This window comes from Pyricularia oryzae, chromosome 5 (assembly GCF_000002495.2).
Source record: "Pyricularia oryzae 70-15 chromosome 5, whole genome shotgun sequence".
NCBI lineage: Eukaryota > Fungi > Ascomycota > Sordariomycetes > Magnaporthales > Pyriculariaceae > Pyricularia > Pyricularia oryzae.
Window position 1 is genome coordinate 829 of NC_017852.1, and position 14,007 is coordinate 14,835.

The window sequence follows — 14,007 nt, forward strand, 5'->3', positions numbered from 1 at the left end:
TGCGTACCCCCTGTTCGGCACCCCCCCTGTTCGGCACCCAAAAATAACAACACTTTTATTTTTATCCTCCAACTTCTATTATAAATATCTCGATGAATCTGTCACTTTTGGATTTACTTTTTTCTGATTTTAATTCTCCATTTTCCAATGAAGCAATATACTGAAAAACAGCTTATATCTGCAATTAACGACGTCAATAATGGCAATCCAATTGCAAAAACCTCCCGAAAATGGGGAATACCTAGGTCTACACTTCAAAGTCGACTTAAAGGTTCTCAACCTTATAAAAAAGCACAAAGCCCTTTTCAAAGGCTTTCCACGGAACAGGAAAAGCATTTGGCTGATTGGGTACTTACCCAAACAGCTTTAGGGCTTCCGCCAACGCATCAAGAATTACGCTTTTTTGCCGAACGAATTCTTCAAGCCGCCGGAGAGACAAAAGGCCTTGGAAAACGTTGGATAACTCGTTTTTTGGCTCGTTATCCAATCCTTAAAGCCCAAAGGCCCCGTCGAATAGATAACGCCCGGGTTAATGGCGCTACTACGGAGGTAATTAAATCTTGGTGGCTTTATATTACGAACCCGGTTATTAACGCTATTAAACCGGAAAACCGTTGGAATATGGACGAAACCGGTATAATGGAAGGCAAAGGATCTAATGGCCTAGTATTAGGGCTTAACGGGATCCGGCCGTTGCAACGAAAAGAGCCCGGAACGCGTGGTTGGACGACTATAATCGAATGTATATCGGCTACGGGCGTTGCCCTCCCTCCCCTCGTTATATTTAAGGGAAAAAACGTACAACAACAATGGTTTCCCACGGATTTAAGCCCTTTCGATAATTGGCAATTTCATGCAACCGAAAACGGGTGGACAAATAACCAAACGGCTATCGAATGGTTAAAAAAGGTGTTTATTCCGTATACCCAACCTTTAACCCCTGAAAAGCGGTTATTAGTTTTGGATGGCCATGGATCACATATAACGGACGAATTTATGCTTCTTTGCTTGCAAAATAATATTCAACTCCTATATTTACCCCCTCATTCGTCACACGTTCTTCAACCATTGGATCTATCGGTTTTTGGGCCGTTAAAAGTAGTAGTAGTAGTAGTAGTAGTATTATTTAACGCCGGGCTCGGCCCGGCTCATTAGCCGGCCGTTAGCAACCTCCCGAGGGGTATCTCGGCGCGCTTTCTATTTTCTCTATTTACACAGCGGAAAACAAGGGCATAGAAGCGAATCGAGCCTGACCGGGTTCGTGCCCGGTCCTGCTTACAGGTTTGTTCACTGACGCGACCCCGTGCCTTCAGGCGCACGGAGGATTCGTCTGACGGCAGTTGACGGCTCTTCATCGAGAGGGGCCTGTGTCCAAACAGCGGAGCTGTCGGTCGTTTGTAGCCATGGAGACGAAGTTCCCAACAAGTGTGGGCTCGACGGCACACCTTGCATTTCCTACAGTAAACTATAGTCACAGGGTTGGACCAGACCCTCTAACGGACAGGCCAGCTAGAGCCCTCCTAGTCGCTGGATACCCAGCCTGCCACGTAAATACAAGGTTTGCACCTTAAGCCTACCGCATCCACAAAAAGGCCTCTTGGTAAACCGACGCGCGCATCCGTCCTCTCCGGCTAAAATAGCGTCTCTTCCGCCTAACATGCCGACGACATCATCTGCCCCGGTGTACGTCCCTAGTGCGAGTAGAAAGCTTCGAAAAGCCGGCGACACCCCGTACATGTCCATCCACAGCTTAGTCCCCCGTTGGTTCCTGGGCTAGCCCAGCGCCACAATGTGGACATGAATGCAATCGAGTTCTTCCCGTCCTCCAGACCCGGCGCAGATTCCCAGTGCGAGTGAGAAGCATGGGGCGCCTCAGTCACACTATTCCACCACGGCCCACCGTCCACGGGGTGTACCAAGGGTGCGAACCAAGGCCGTGCCCACGTTTCTTGCTTCCCGTTACCCAAAGCCGTCTCCAGCAATGGGCCGACCACGTCTTGCTGTCGGGACCCTTTGGAGACTGCCGCGCCGGCACAGTGCTTCCGGTCCACGTACAACTAACCAACCCCCGTAACGGCACTACCTCCTCGCTGCAGGCAATCCCAGAAGGTGTGAGGGGGTGAGAGGGTGCCCTGTCGATTCGAAGAACCGTCGGGTGGTTCTCAGCCTAATTTCCCTTTCTTTTAAACCGTATTGTCTAGCCTTCCGGGGAAGGACGCCTGCCTTTCCGGCTGGCAAAGTTTTTTGTGCCACGCTGGCTCGCATCGCGAGATTGGGCCTTGTCTTGTGCGCCTCTATGCGGGTGGCGCGCCGAGCCGCCGATCGGACTCTTCCTTCACCGCGATCAGTGGAAAACTCGTCAAAGGGGAGATCTGTCGATTATACATGGGTGTTGCGAGGAAAGGCGTTCCGTGTAGTGACGGTGCTTAGGGCGACAGGTTGAAGAGTTTTTCGTGTGTGCGCGCCTGTTAGGGCTACAGGCGGAAGTCCCGCGCAAACGTTAACAGCATGGTCCGTGCGCCCATACTGAAAATTTTGTGTACGGGAGAGAGTTGTTGGGCCGTTAAAAGAAGCTTATCGACGTCAACTTGGATTTGTTAGCCAATTTTGCTGTTCAACAGTTATTGGAAAACGAAATTTCCTACTTTGTTATCGAAAGGCCAGATTAAAAGCATTTATAGCAAAAACCATTCAATCTGGTTGGCGTACAACGGGGTTATGGCCGGTAAACTTGGTTAAACCACTTTTAAGCCCTTTTTTGTTAGAAAATAGCAACGCCAACGTTATAAAAGATAAAAACAACGGTTTGCAAAGGGATAAAACACCGGAAAGCCCAGCCCAAAAAATTAACGACCCGTCTTTACTTATTTGGAAAACCCCTAAAACGACCCGAGATATCCGACTTCAACTGCAAAAACTTTCCCAATCCAACAAAACCAACGCTACTTCACGTCTTTTATTTGCAAAAGTCCAAAAAAGCTTCGAAGCCAAAGATACCCTTTTGGCTAGCGCCCAGCAAAAAATCAGCTTATTGGAAGCACAACTGGAGGCAATACGGCCGGTTAAAAGGAGGAGGGTGGTTCCGGATCCAAACGAGCTTTTGGTTAACAAACAGAACATTATTGGATTGCAGGAAAATGATATAGAAAATTTGGAACCTTTAGCTGATGAAGAAGAGGTTAATGAACCGGAGAAGCGTGAAAACGATTGTATTTTTGTCCGTTGATAATTTTATATTTAAATCAGTTTATAAAAGTAGGCATTTCGTTGTTAGATTTTCAGGGTGCCGAACAGGGGGGGGTGCCGAACAGGGGGTACGCAACGTTATATCAAAACCGAAGAAAAAGAACATCTGCTCCAAGCTGTAGACGTACATACGCTTGAGGTATATCAAACTTGTATCCAATTCACTTTTTGCCGCAAGCCCCGTTCCACACACCGCAAGCCGACATTATGAAGTTCTCCTTTGTTGCCACCCTGGCCATGGCCGTCAGCGTCATGTCAGCCGCTGTGCCGGCCATGCCCCAACCCATCGGCACGGTTATGGTCATGGAAAAGCGCCAGTTCGAATCCAATGGTGCAATTTTGGACACTCTGAAGCAAGCCGTCGTTGAGCAAACGACGCAAATCAGTAAGCAGCCATTACGCGATTCCCAGCATAACAAACCTTGGCCCCCCACCCATACGTTAACACAAAATCTACCAAACTACCTTCTTAGACGCAACCCTTGACGGCGCCCCCGAGAGCCCCTCGACCGACGAGGCCAATTCTCTTGCCGACGAGATCAACCCCCGCTTTGCAGCGATTGCCGACGCCCTCAGGGAAGCTACCTCCTCCTTCCAGCTCCGTTCTCTGGTCGCTCGCCAGGAGGAGGACGGGGAGGCGGATTCGTGCGACGCGCAGTGCATCACCGAGAAGGTCCTCGATATAGTCTACGAGATCGCCAGCACCATCCGCGCGGCAATCGAAAGGCTCGGCCTTCGCCCGCTCATCCTCCAGATCAACCCGCTCCTGCTGGCTCTCAGCGCGCTGGTCATATCCCTAAACGTCTTGATCTCGGGCTTGCTGCTGACGGTCTCGGCTGTGGTGACGACCCTGCTCGGTGGGCTGGGGCTCAGTTTGTTGTTGCTGGGTTTCATTGTGTAAAGGGATCAATAGAGGCAGCCTGCACGAGTTGGCCACTAATTAGCAATACAGGGACATCTTGCCTGTCAAGTTTAGTTGCGTATTCACTACTATTTTCACCGTGCCGCTTTGTTTTCGCATTTGCATCCCGCCTGTCGTGTCCAGTTTTTGCTGAGTGTGGATGTTGTTGACCTAGGCACCTAGAGACGCAATGAAATGCTTCGTCACGAACACGTTTAACTGATAATATTTCATAAATATTGACTGCGTTCTACTCGTCCAGGCTGCAACTGTGAATTGATCCCCAAGATGAGCGGCTCGGTGCAGCAGATGCACGCTGCTACGAGAAGTGGGCTCAAAAGGCGCCGATACTTTTTGCTAACCAATCGATTATAAACAAACATCTGCACGATGGCAGTGACTCCCTGTAAGACAAGCAACAAAAGTTCCTTGCTCGGCTCCGTCGGCTCCGGCAGCATGTCCAAAACATGCGGACGAGTTGAAGGAGAGGCCTCAGCTTTGGGTTGTTGGAACGGGGTCCGGGGGATCACGAGGTCTGAAGCGGACTGGAAGCCGAATTTGAAAGTATTTGTGCCAGGTTACGCACCATAATCCTAAGCTGTACGCCGCTGTCAGAATACCACTGAAGAATCTCCAAAGTAATTACTGCTGGAGCTGCTTACCGGCGAGGCCATAGTCTATCATGGCAGCGATCGACCCCAAGGGCTTGAATTATATTGCTGTGGATGCAAGGGTGGAGGAGGTGCTCATCAGGTGGCTCGATAAGCCGACCAAGTCCCGGGTCGAGCGGCAGAAGTTGATAAATGGCCTACTGGTGGCGATCCAGGTCACTGTGGGAAAGGCTTGTAGCTGATACCTTTGTGCAACGTCGGCGACGAACATCCGCGCCGGGGTTATAATGCAGCAGCAAAACGGCCGCCCTAATAATGGTCCAACTTTCGAACAGGCCAATCATACGTGCAAAAGAAGGCGAGAAGCCGCCTCAGGACTTTCTGGCCTAGGTCATCCTCTCGGAAAAATCCAATCCTCAAAACGTGCAGACAAAATGGTCATCCTCATGGCCGCGGCGTGGACGCTTTCGTTTACTAACCACTGAAGCGATCCTCTGCAAACTCTTTTGGGTCATCTGACAAGGACCGCACAGCCACGAGAGCACGGCATCACTCATCTTCATGGTCATCCATTACCACTGCCAGCGTCCCGAACTGCAGGCAGCCCGTCCGCTCGCCCCACGGCACCCTCGACGAGGACGGAGGCACAGGCGGCCACTATGTACTCGTTTGAACCTTGTTACTTTTTCATGGCGGTATTCACATCAACAAGGAACTTTTGACACCTCTCGACCCCGAAGCTTGTCTAGACAGTCGCGAGGGAAACAAACACGAGTTCACTCCAAAGCATAGCTTTGTTACATAAGCTATTCTTAGTCAGGGATGCCTCGGAGATATCCACATGGCCTGTGCCGTGTTTACTATGTAGTATCAATGCCATCAAGCCCCGAGGTCCTTATTTAACCGCGATTGCAATGCGATCCGGCTGACTCAGTCACGGGTTAACCCTGGACGTGGAGGTTCCTGTGGGTAAAGAATCACTCGGTGACTGTAATCGCAGCCCCGACACCAACGGACCCAGATGCAGACATTGCAACAGTAGCAAAGCGCCAAAGCCAGCAATGGCGACTACTGCAGGCAGGAACGGATTGATAAGAGGACACAAAATATCACAGCCCTGGGGCTTTCGGCGCCCGTAGCTTTTAGGCATCAGAAAAAAACGTGTCACGTCGAATTAATAACAGCGATAGCACGGGCGGCGCAGGCAGTTGACCTGTACGCTTGGTTTTGCACGTACGAGGTCCTTAATCGTATCCACCCAAGCCCCTGCCATGCCGTTGTTTTGTTACCATTTTCACCTTGTTCCTATTTGCAATTCTTCGGTGTGCATTATCTTACGGTTCCATAATAAGGAGCATGGAAGCTAAGTATTCCTGAAAAGGAAGAACGCAATTCGGTAATGCCGAACTTGAAAAGCACATTGCAAAAAAACCGTTCCACACTCGATGGTCTTTTTATTTACATACATACCTACAGTACATAAAAGGGCGACAGCTGTAGCTAAAGCTCCAAAAGTGTCCGCAATTGGTATTGGTGAATATTCAAATCGTGAGCTGTCCACACAAAACCAATCGATCTACTGCCACCTTTACCACATACCACTATGCAGTCCATATTTATCTTGGCTTCAATCATCATTGCCAACATGGCCACACCAGTGCTGGCAGCACCTGGGCAATCTTCAGCTCCGCTTGTTGGCTGTATAATCCAAGCAATAGGTGCTGACAGAAGGCCCGGGCCTGAAGTACGCATTGCCACTCCGGGCAGGGCCTTATATAATACTCGTTCATCGCCGCCGGCTCAAATTGTTATATCGGTCGATGAAAATTGCAACAAAAAGACCTTTGGAATAACTGTAGTAGTAGTAGTAGTAGTAGTATTATTTAACGCCGGGCTCGGCCCGGCTCATTAGCCGGCCGTTAGCAACCTCCCGAGGGGTATCTCGGCGCGCTTTCTATTTTCTCTATTTACACAGCGGAAAACAAGGGCATAGAAGCGAATCGAGCCTGACCGGGTTCGTGCCCGGTCCTGCTTACAGGTTTGTTCACTGACGCGACCCCGTGCCTAAGGTGCACGGAGGGTTCGTCTGACGGCTTGTGCCGTGAAGTGTGGGTGAAAAGGCAGTAAGTCTATTCCTCGTCAGAGTTCGAGTCGTTTACGATCGGTGTCCCTAGGCGTAAAGTGCGTTCGTGGCGCGCGGGGCGCTGGCGGGCCGCTCTGGGGCGGGCGCTGAAGTAGTTGGTCCTTGCATTTCCTACAGTAAACTATAGTCACAGGGTTGGACCAGACCCTCTAACGGACAGGCCAGCTAGAGCCCTCCTAGTCGCTGGATACCCAGCCTGCCACGTAAATACAAGGTTTGCACCTTAAGCCTACCGCATCCACAAAAAGGCCTCTTGGTAAACCGACGCGCGCATCCGTCCTCTCCGGCTAAAATAGCGTCTCTTCCGCCTAACATGCCGACGACATCATCTGCCCCGGTGTACGTCCCTAGTGCGAGTAGAAAGCTTCGAAAAGCCGGCGACACCCCGTACATGTCCATCCACAGCTTAGTCCCCCGTTGGTTCCTGGGCTAGCCCAGCGCCACAATGTGGACATGAATGCAATCGAGTTCTTCCCGTCCTCCAGACCCGGCGCAGATTCCCAGTGCGAGTGAGAAGCATGGGGCGCCTCAGTCACACTATTCCACCACGGCCCACCGTCCACGGGGTGTACCAAGGGTGCGAACCAAGGCCGTGCCCACGTTTCTTGCTTCCCGTTACCCAAAGCCGTCTCCAGCAATGGGCCGACCACGTCTTGCTGTCGGGACCCTTTGGAGACTGCCGCGCCGGCACAGTGCTTCCGGTCCACGTACAACTAACCAACCCCCGTAACGGCACTACCTCCTCGCTGCAGGCAATCCCAGAAGGTGTGAGGGGGTGAGAGGGTGCCCTGTCGATTCGAAGAACCGTCGGGTGGTTCTCAGCCTAATTTCCCTTTCTTTTAAACCGTATTGTCTAGCCTTCCGGGGAAGGACGCCTGCCTTTCCGGCTGGCAAAGTTTTTTGTGCCACGCTGGCTCGCATCGCGAGATTGGGCCTTGTCTTGTGCGCCTCTATGCGGGTGGCGCGCCGAGCCGCCGATCGGACTCTTCCTTCACCGCGATCAGTGGAAAACTCGTCAAAGGGGAGATCTGTCGATTATACATGGGTGTTGCGAGGAAAGGCGTTCCGTGTAGTGACGGTGCTTAGGGCGACAGGTTGAAGAGTTTTTCGTGTGTGCGCGCCTGTTAGGGCTACAGGCGGAAGTCCCGCGCAAACGTTAACAGCATGGTCCGTGCGCCCATACTGAAAATTTTGTGTACGGGAGAGAGTTGGGAAAAGGTTGCAAAATGCTGAAAAGACCATTGTCACCTTGTTTCAACCCAGGGCAGAAGGTCTTGTAGAAACAATGTCCATGATACCAAATACGTTGGTAAAAGAGTTTTGTTAGCATGCAGGAAATACTACTAATGCGGAAGCAGAAAGATAATTGCTCCGCTCTTTCACGGCCAGGTAACAAGTGTGGCCCCGAGACTTGAAGAAAAAGCATACGCACCGACGTTATTCCAGTTGCATCTTTCAGAGTGGACAAGAGAACGGCCGAAATGTTGTAGTCCTGACCTCTGCTGCTATGCGGAAGTCCCAAGTCTTACAAACATCGAGCAACTTTTCCCGTGAAAGTAACTGTGCGAAGAAAAAAAGGTTCGACATTTCGCAAATCAACCGCCAACAAAAACATCATCGTACTCCTCGTGGAGCACTGCCACACTTGCTTCTCTTTAGAATAAAACTTGCGCCATCCCAAAACAGGGGTGGGTATAGCCTCGTCAGCGCCGTATCTGATAGCCCCGAGCTTACTATTCCATATCCCTGTCCAAAAAAAAGTTCGTCAAACCTCGGTAGCCTGGCATTTTGACTTGACTCTTTGGTTAAAAGCGCTCTAGGGATGAAATCGATGGCAGGTTTGCAAAGGGGGGGCAGCGAGTTGTAATGTGCATACTCAGTGCACGCGGTAAGGAGTGAGGATTGACTTGGGACATGACACCGAGATTCGCTGCATGAATCGCGTCCGTTGCTTTCTGGCACGTTATGGTTAGCATCGCTGTTAGCTTGGGAGGTTTCCAACCTCTCGACCAACTCGACCTGTGCCCACATATCCGAACCGGTCGCAGAACATGTGCACCTTCACACTGTCACCATGAGCATCCTCACTGTCTCGCGGTCTGCAGCTATGCAAAGCCCGCGGCTATAAACGTACGCAAAATCGGGGCCGCAAGATTGCAGCTCGGGGTTTTTAAAGACCCCGATGGATAGCTCGGTGCCGCCAGTTCCGTTTGTGGTCCCCAATCCCCGGGGGTTTCACAGAATTCCGATACAGTCTAAGAGATGCAGCCAATTAGCCGATGAAATACGTGTGGATCATGAAGTGGTCAAACAAAGCTAGACCATGGCGTTACCAAGACCCAATATGCAATAACTCTTCTCCCCACACCAGCCAGGCCATGATGCGCTCAAGATACAGCGGGTGCAGGCAAAAAAGCCACCCCTTGTCACCGTATGTGTGAGCGTGGGCCTTTGTTAACTTAACTGTTCGCGGGAATTACCAAATACCTGAATTTAATTTTTTTCACAAAAATTATTACCAAAGCTGGAAATGCCTATAAGGTCTACACCATTGAGCAACTGTGTGCCATGGGAGGGAATTTTACCCCTACCACCATAGTAAATTATTTTTTTGTTCAAAACTATTACCAAAGTCGGCAAAGCCCACAAGTACACACCAGCGAACACTGTACCGGGGGATGGATTCTTACCACTACCACTATAGTAAATATGACTACGGCATTCCAAAACCCGCGTACGGGGGCCGCCCACGGGCTGAAACCCATCAGCCCGCGATTTGTTTGCATGGTGGGGCTTGTATTTACAAACTCAAATGAAATAGAAGCGACATGCCCCACAATGTGCAAACAAAACCACGGGCTCGCGGGCTGGGCTCGCGGGCTTGGCCCGTGGGGTTTGGCAGGCCTTAAATATGACATCAAATCCCCCTTCAACCGTCGACCTGTACTTTGTTGCACATCAACCGGCTTCGACATTGGAAAATCCCAACCAGACAGACGTATTCCCCTTGTTAATCCATTAACCAATAACCATCATGGCCAGTTCTTCCAAACTGGACCTGGCGTGGCTTCAGAAGCAGCCAGTCGGCCAGGGCTTTCTCGAGATGAGCCAGTCCACCATTGCAGTCACCCTGGCGGCCCTAGTGCTCGTGCCCGTCATCGCCTCGTACATATTTGCCGGCCGCAAGGGAGCTGCAGAGATCCCCCTGATGAACCCGCCCGGGCCCTTTGAGCTGGCCCTTTCAAAGGCCGTCCAATTCCCGCAACAAGGCCTGGACCTTTACAACAAGGCCAGAAAGCTCTTCCCCGACCAGCCCGTCAAGTTCATAACCAACGCTGGTACCTTGACCATTTTGCCATCGGATAGGGCGCAAGAGGTCAAAGGAATCCGGAGCCTGGACTTCCGCAAGTCCTTTTCCTACGTGAGTTCTTTTTTTTTCTTTTTTTTTCTTTTTTGTATTTGACGCCAAAAGAATAGCGCTGTTCTAACCTCTTGTTGTTCCTAGTCTGCCCCTCTCACCGCCCCGGGCGGCGCTGCCCTGTCGACCTTTGACCACCCAAATGAGATTGTGCAAACAGTCGTCAGCAAGTACTTGACGAAGCGACTAAGTATATAACTGCCTTGTATAAGAAATGATGACAGGAAAGCGGGCACTAACTTTGCAATTCTCAAAAGATACTGTCACAGGACCGCTGGCTAGCGAGGCTACTTTCACTATCAACAAGAACTTTGGAAACAGCCCCGGTAAGTTTTGTGAGGCCTAGTTGAAAAGAATGAAGTGCACCGTGGATAATGCTGACTGGGTAAACTGAAACGTGTCTTAGAATGGACCGAGGTAAAGATGTACGATGTAGGACTTGACGTGGTCGCTCGCCTCTCATCTCGCGTCTTCCTCGGATCCGAAATCTGCCGCAACGAGGAGTGGCTCGAAACAACAAAGCGAATCACTATGGTCTTCACCAGCGTTCTTCAGACCGCCCGCGTTTACCCGACATGGCTAAGGCCGTTGGTGTACCGGTTCGGAAAGCATGGCAGGGACATGATGGCCGTGACCAAGCAGGTAAACGATATCGTCAACCCAATCGTCGAAAAACGGAAATTGGAAATGGCCGAATGCGAGGCTCGAGGCGAGCCTGCACCGGTTTACAACGACGCTATTGAATGGATCCTGTCTGAACACGACCCCAACGACCGCATTTTCAAAGTCGCCGATTTCCAAATCGCCCTATCGGTTGCGGCCGTTCACACCACTTCGGATTTGCTCAGCCATACCATGTTAACTTTGGCCGCCAACCCTCAGCATATCGAACCCTTGAGAAAGGAAATGATCGAGGTGCTTGGAACTGGCGGCTGGAAGAAGACATCCTTGACATCGCTTAGGCTTTTGGATAGTGCAGTGAAGGAAGCACAAAGGATTAAGCCCGTGCAAAGAGGTAAAAAGAAGGCCCCTCCTCCGCGCTTTGTTCCGCAACCCATCCGACCGGCTGGCGATAATATTTATCAAACAGCCGGCGAATGCTTTTTTTTTTTTTTGACGCAGTTGCCTCTAACGGTTTGCCCGAAAATCAAACAGTCAGCATGCAACGCCTAGTGACGGAGGACACCACCATCGAGGGAGGTTACAGGTTGCGCAAGGGGGAGCTCGTGGGCGTGGATACCTATCCGCTCCGCGACCCCGCCAAGTGGCCAGAACCGGAAACCTTTGACCCCTACCGTTTTTACCAGGCGCGAAAACAGCCCGGCGGCGAACACAAGGCGCAGCTCGTCTCGGTTTCGCCCGACCACCTCACCTTTGGCTACGGCAAATACGCATGCCCCGGCCGCTTCTTCGCCGCCAACGAGGTCAAACTTGCGCTGTGCCACCTTTTGCTCAAATACGACTGGAAACTGCCCGAGGGTGGTTCCGACCAGCCCATCATGTTTGGCCTCGACCCCATCGTTAACCCCGGCGCTACGATAATGTTCAGACGCCGCAAGGAGGAGCTTGACCTCGATTCGCTCCTTGTCGATAGTGAGGAGTAGGAATTCGGTGGAGGAAGATGGTGAAAGAAGTTGTAGGACAAGTTGGCTTTGTCAAGCTACGCCTCTTTCGCATAACGTTGGGTACCCCCTAACCGCACCCCCCTAACAACCGCACCCCCAAAAATCTAACAATAAAATTCCGCGTTTCGGAAATCGATTTAAAAATAAAACTACGAACGCACAAAAATATAATTATCTTCAAGCTTTTCCTGTTTATTAGGCTTTTCTCCATTATTATAATCCTCCAAAATATCCCTGTTACTTTTCTGTAATCCAATAACGTTTTTTTTGCTAATTAAAAACTCGTTTGGATCCGGAACCACCCTTTTTTTTTCGCCGGCCGTATTACCTCCAATTATATTTCCAACTGTCACGGGCAGGCAGGGCGGACAGGTAGGTGCGGGCGATCAGGTAACAGGACAGAGTATATTGGCTATCTAGTCTTCCAGGTACGGGGTAGCAGGTGGTTGTTGACGAAGACGTAGCTCGAGGAGCTACATATCGGAGACTGCAGAGATTTCGCGTAGATATACGCGCGCGAGGCGCTCGGCCCTCGCGCCTTCACGTGACAGGGGTCATGACTAAGCGACAGCCCAGTGGCTGTCCTTCAGGTCTGTGACAGTATTCCCCCCTTCCAGGCCGAGCTCCGTCACGGCCGGGGCCCGGGCTTATGGGGGTATCGACGGTGGAAATTCTTTACCAATTGAGCAGCGTTTTCCAGGTAATCGGCAGGTTCAGTCGTGGGTTCGCTATATCCAGCCCAACGGACGATATATTTCAGCCGGCGGCCTCCTCGGCCGCGGGTTTCCCAAAAGGAGTCGAGGATCTCTTCGACTTCGTATTCTCTCTCACCTTCCACTTCCAAATGGGGTGGCGGTGCAGGTTGTTGGCCCGGCAGGGGCTCAACGTCAGCAGGTTTTAGTCGGTTTATATTGAAAACAGGGTGTACTCTCATAGACGACGGCAGGTCCAAACGGTAGGCGTACGGGCTAATCACTTCAGAAATTCGGAAGGGTCCCAAGTTCTTCCAATCCAGTTTCTTCTGCGGGCGGGCGGTCTGGATGTTCCGTGCGTCTAACCATACATATTGGCCGACGGTAAGCCGGCGGGCCGGGGTACGGTGTCGGTTCGCCTGTTCTTCGTAACGGGCTTGGGCGGCGGTCATTTCGGCGCGGGCTTGTTCCAGAATGGCTTCCATTCGGGCGGCTAGCTTTTCGGCATCCCGCTGGGCGGGCAAAGGCTGGTTCAGGGGTACCGGCTCGAATCCCATGCGGGGATGGAATCCGTAAGTCGCGTAAAACGGGGAGGTTCCGGTGGTCTCGGACTTGTGGGAGTTGGCTGTGAATTCGGCGAGGGGAAGCCAACTTTCCCAATCATCTTGCAGGTAGGCCACATAAGCTCTCAAATATTGTTCCAGGGACGCGTTAAAACGCTCGGTCTGTCCGTCAGTCTCGGGGTGGTGAGCAGTGGATAGCAGGCTGTCGATTTTCAAACGGGTTGTCAGGTGTTTCCAAAACTTCGACACGAATTGGGTGCCTCTATCCGAAACTATCGTCAGGGGCAACCCGTGTAGTTTCCATACGTGGTGTAGGTACAGGTTGGCGGTGTCCTCGGCATTGCAGGTCCCTTTACAAGGGACGAAGTGTCTCATCTTAGTCAGGCGGTCTACGACCACTAGGATGGCGTCGTGGCCGTTGCTTTGCGGCAAATGTGTGATAAAATCCATCGACAGGTGTTGCCATGAGCGTTCAGGAGTGGGCAGGGGTCGCAGGAGGCCCTGGTGGCCTTCGCGGGACGGGTTGATTCGGCGGCAGGTCTGGCATTTCTTTACCCATAATGATACGTAATGTAGCATTCCGGGCCAGTAATATTCTCGGGACAGCAGGTCGTAGGTTTTTGCTTTGCCGGGGTGACCGGCGACGGGGGAGTCGTGGCAGCGGCGCAGGATCTCGGCTTTCAGATTATTCGAATCGGGTACGTACAGTCTATTGCGGTAATACAAATAGCCGGATCGTTCTTCGCATTCGGCCAATTGCAGCTTGGGGTGGCGGTCGGCGCCTGTCCTCAACGCTTCTAGGGCAGAT

At 51.6% G+C, this 14,007-nt stretch overlaps 3 protein-coding genes across 3 annotated transcripts; all 3 read left to right on the forward strand.

Annotated features, from left to right (window-relative positions):
* Positions 1 to 1,657: 1,657 nt before the first annotated feature.
* Positions 1,658 to 2,642, forward strand: MGG_17288 (uncharacterized protein; the record flags this gene model as incomplete). Its single annotated transcript, XM_003717627.1, has 3 exons — positions 1,658 to 1,753; positions 1,830 to 2,109; positions 2,202 to 2,642. 3 exons carry the CDS (start codon positions 1,658 to 1,660, stop codon positions 2,441 to 2,443), a joined length of 618 nt encoding a protein of 205 aa, XP_003717675.1. The 3' UTR covers positions 2,444 to 2,642.
* Positions 2,643 to 3,453: 811 nt separating this feature from the next.
* Positions 3,454 to 4,147, forward strand: MGG_14388 (uncharacterized protein; the record flags this gene model as incomplete). Its single annotated transcript, XM_003717628.1, has 2 exons — positions 3,454 to 3,631; positions 3,720 to 4,147. The coding sequence occupies 2 exons, from the start codon at positions 3,454 to 3,456 to the stop codon at positions 4,145 to 4,147; spliced, it is 606 nt and encodes a 201-aa protein (XP_003717676.1).
* Positions 4,148 to 9,870: 5,723 nt separating this feature from the next.
* Positions 9,871 to 11,923, forward strand: MGG_11075 (uncharacterized protein; the record flags this gene model as incomplete). Its single annotated transcript, XM_003717629.1, has 5 exons — positions 9,871 to 10,322; positions 10,407 to 10,509; positions 10,577 to 10,645; positions 10,726 to 11,334; positions 11,475 to 11,923. Exons 1-5 carry the CDS (start codon positions 9,936 to 9,938, stop codon positions 11,921 to 11,923), a joined length of 1,617 nt encoding a protein of 538 aa, XP_003717677.1. The 5' UTR covers positions 9,871 to 9,935.
* Between the last annotated feature and the right edge of the window lie 2,084 nt (positions 11,924 to 14,007).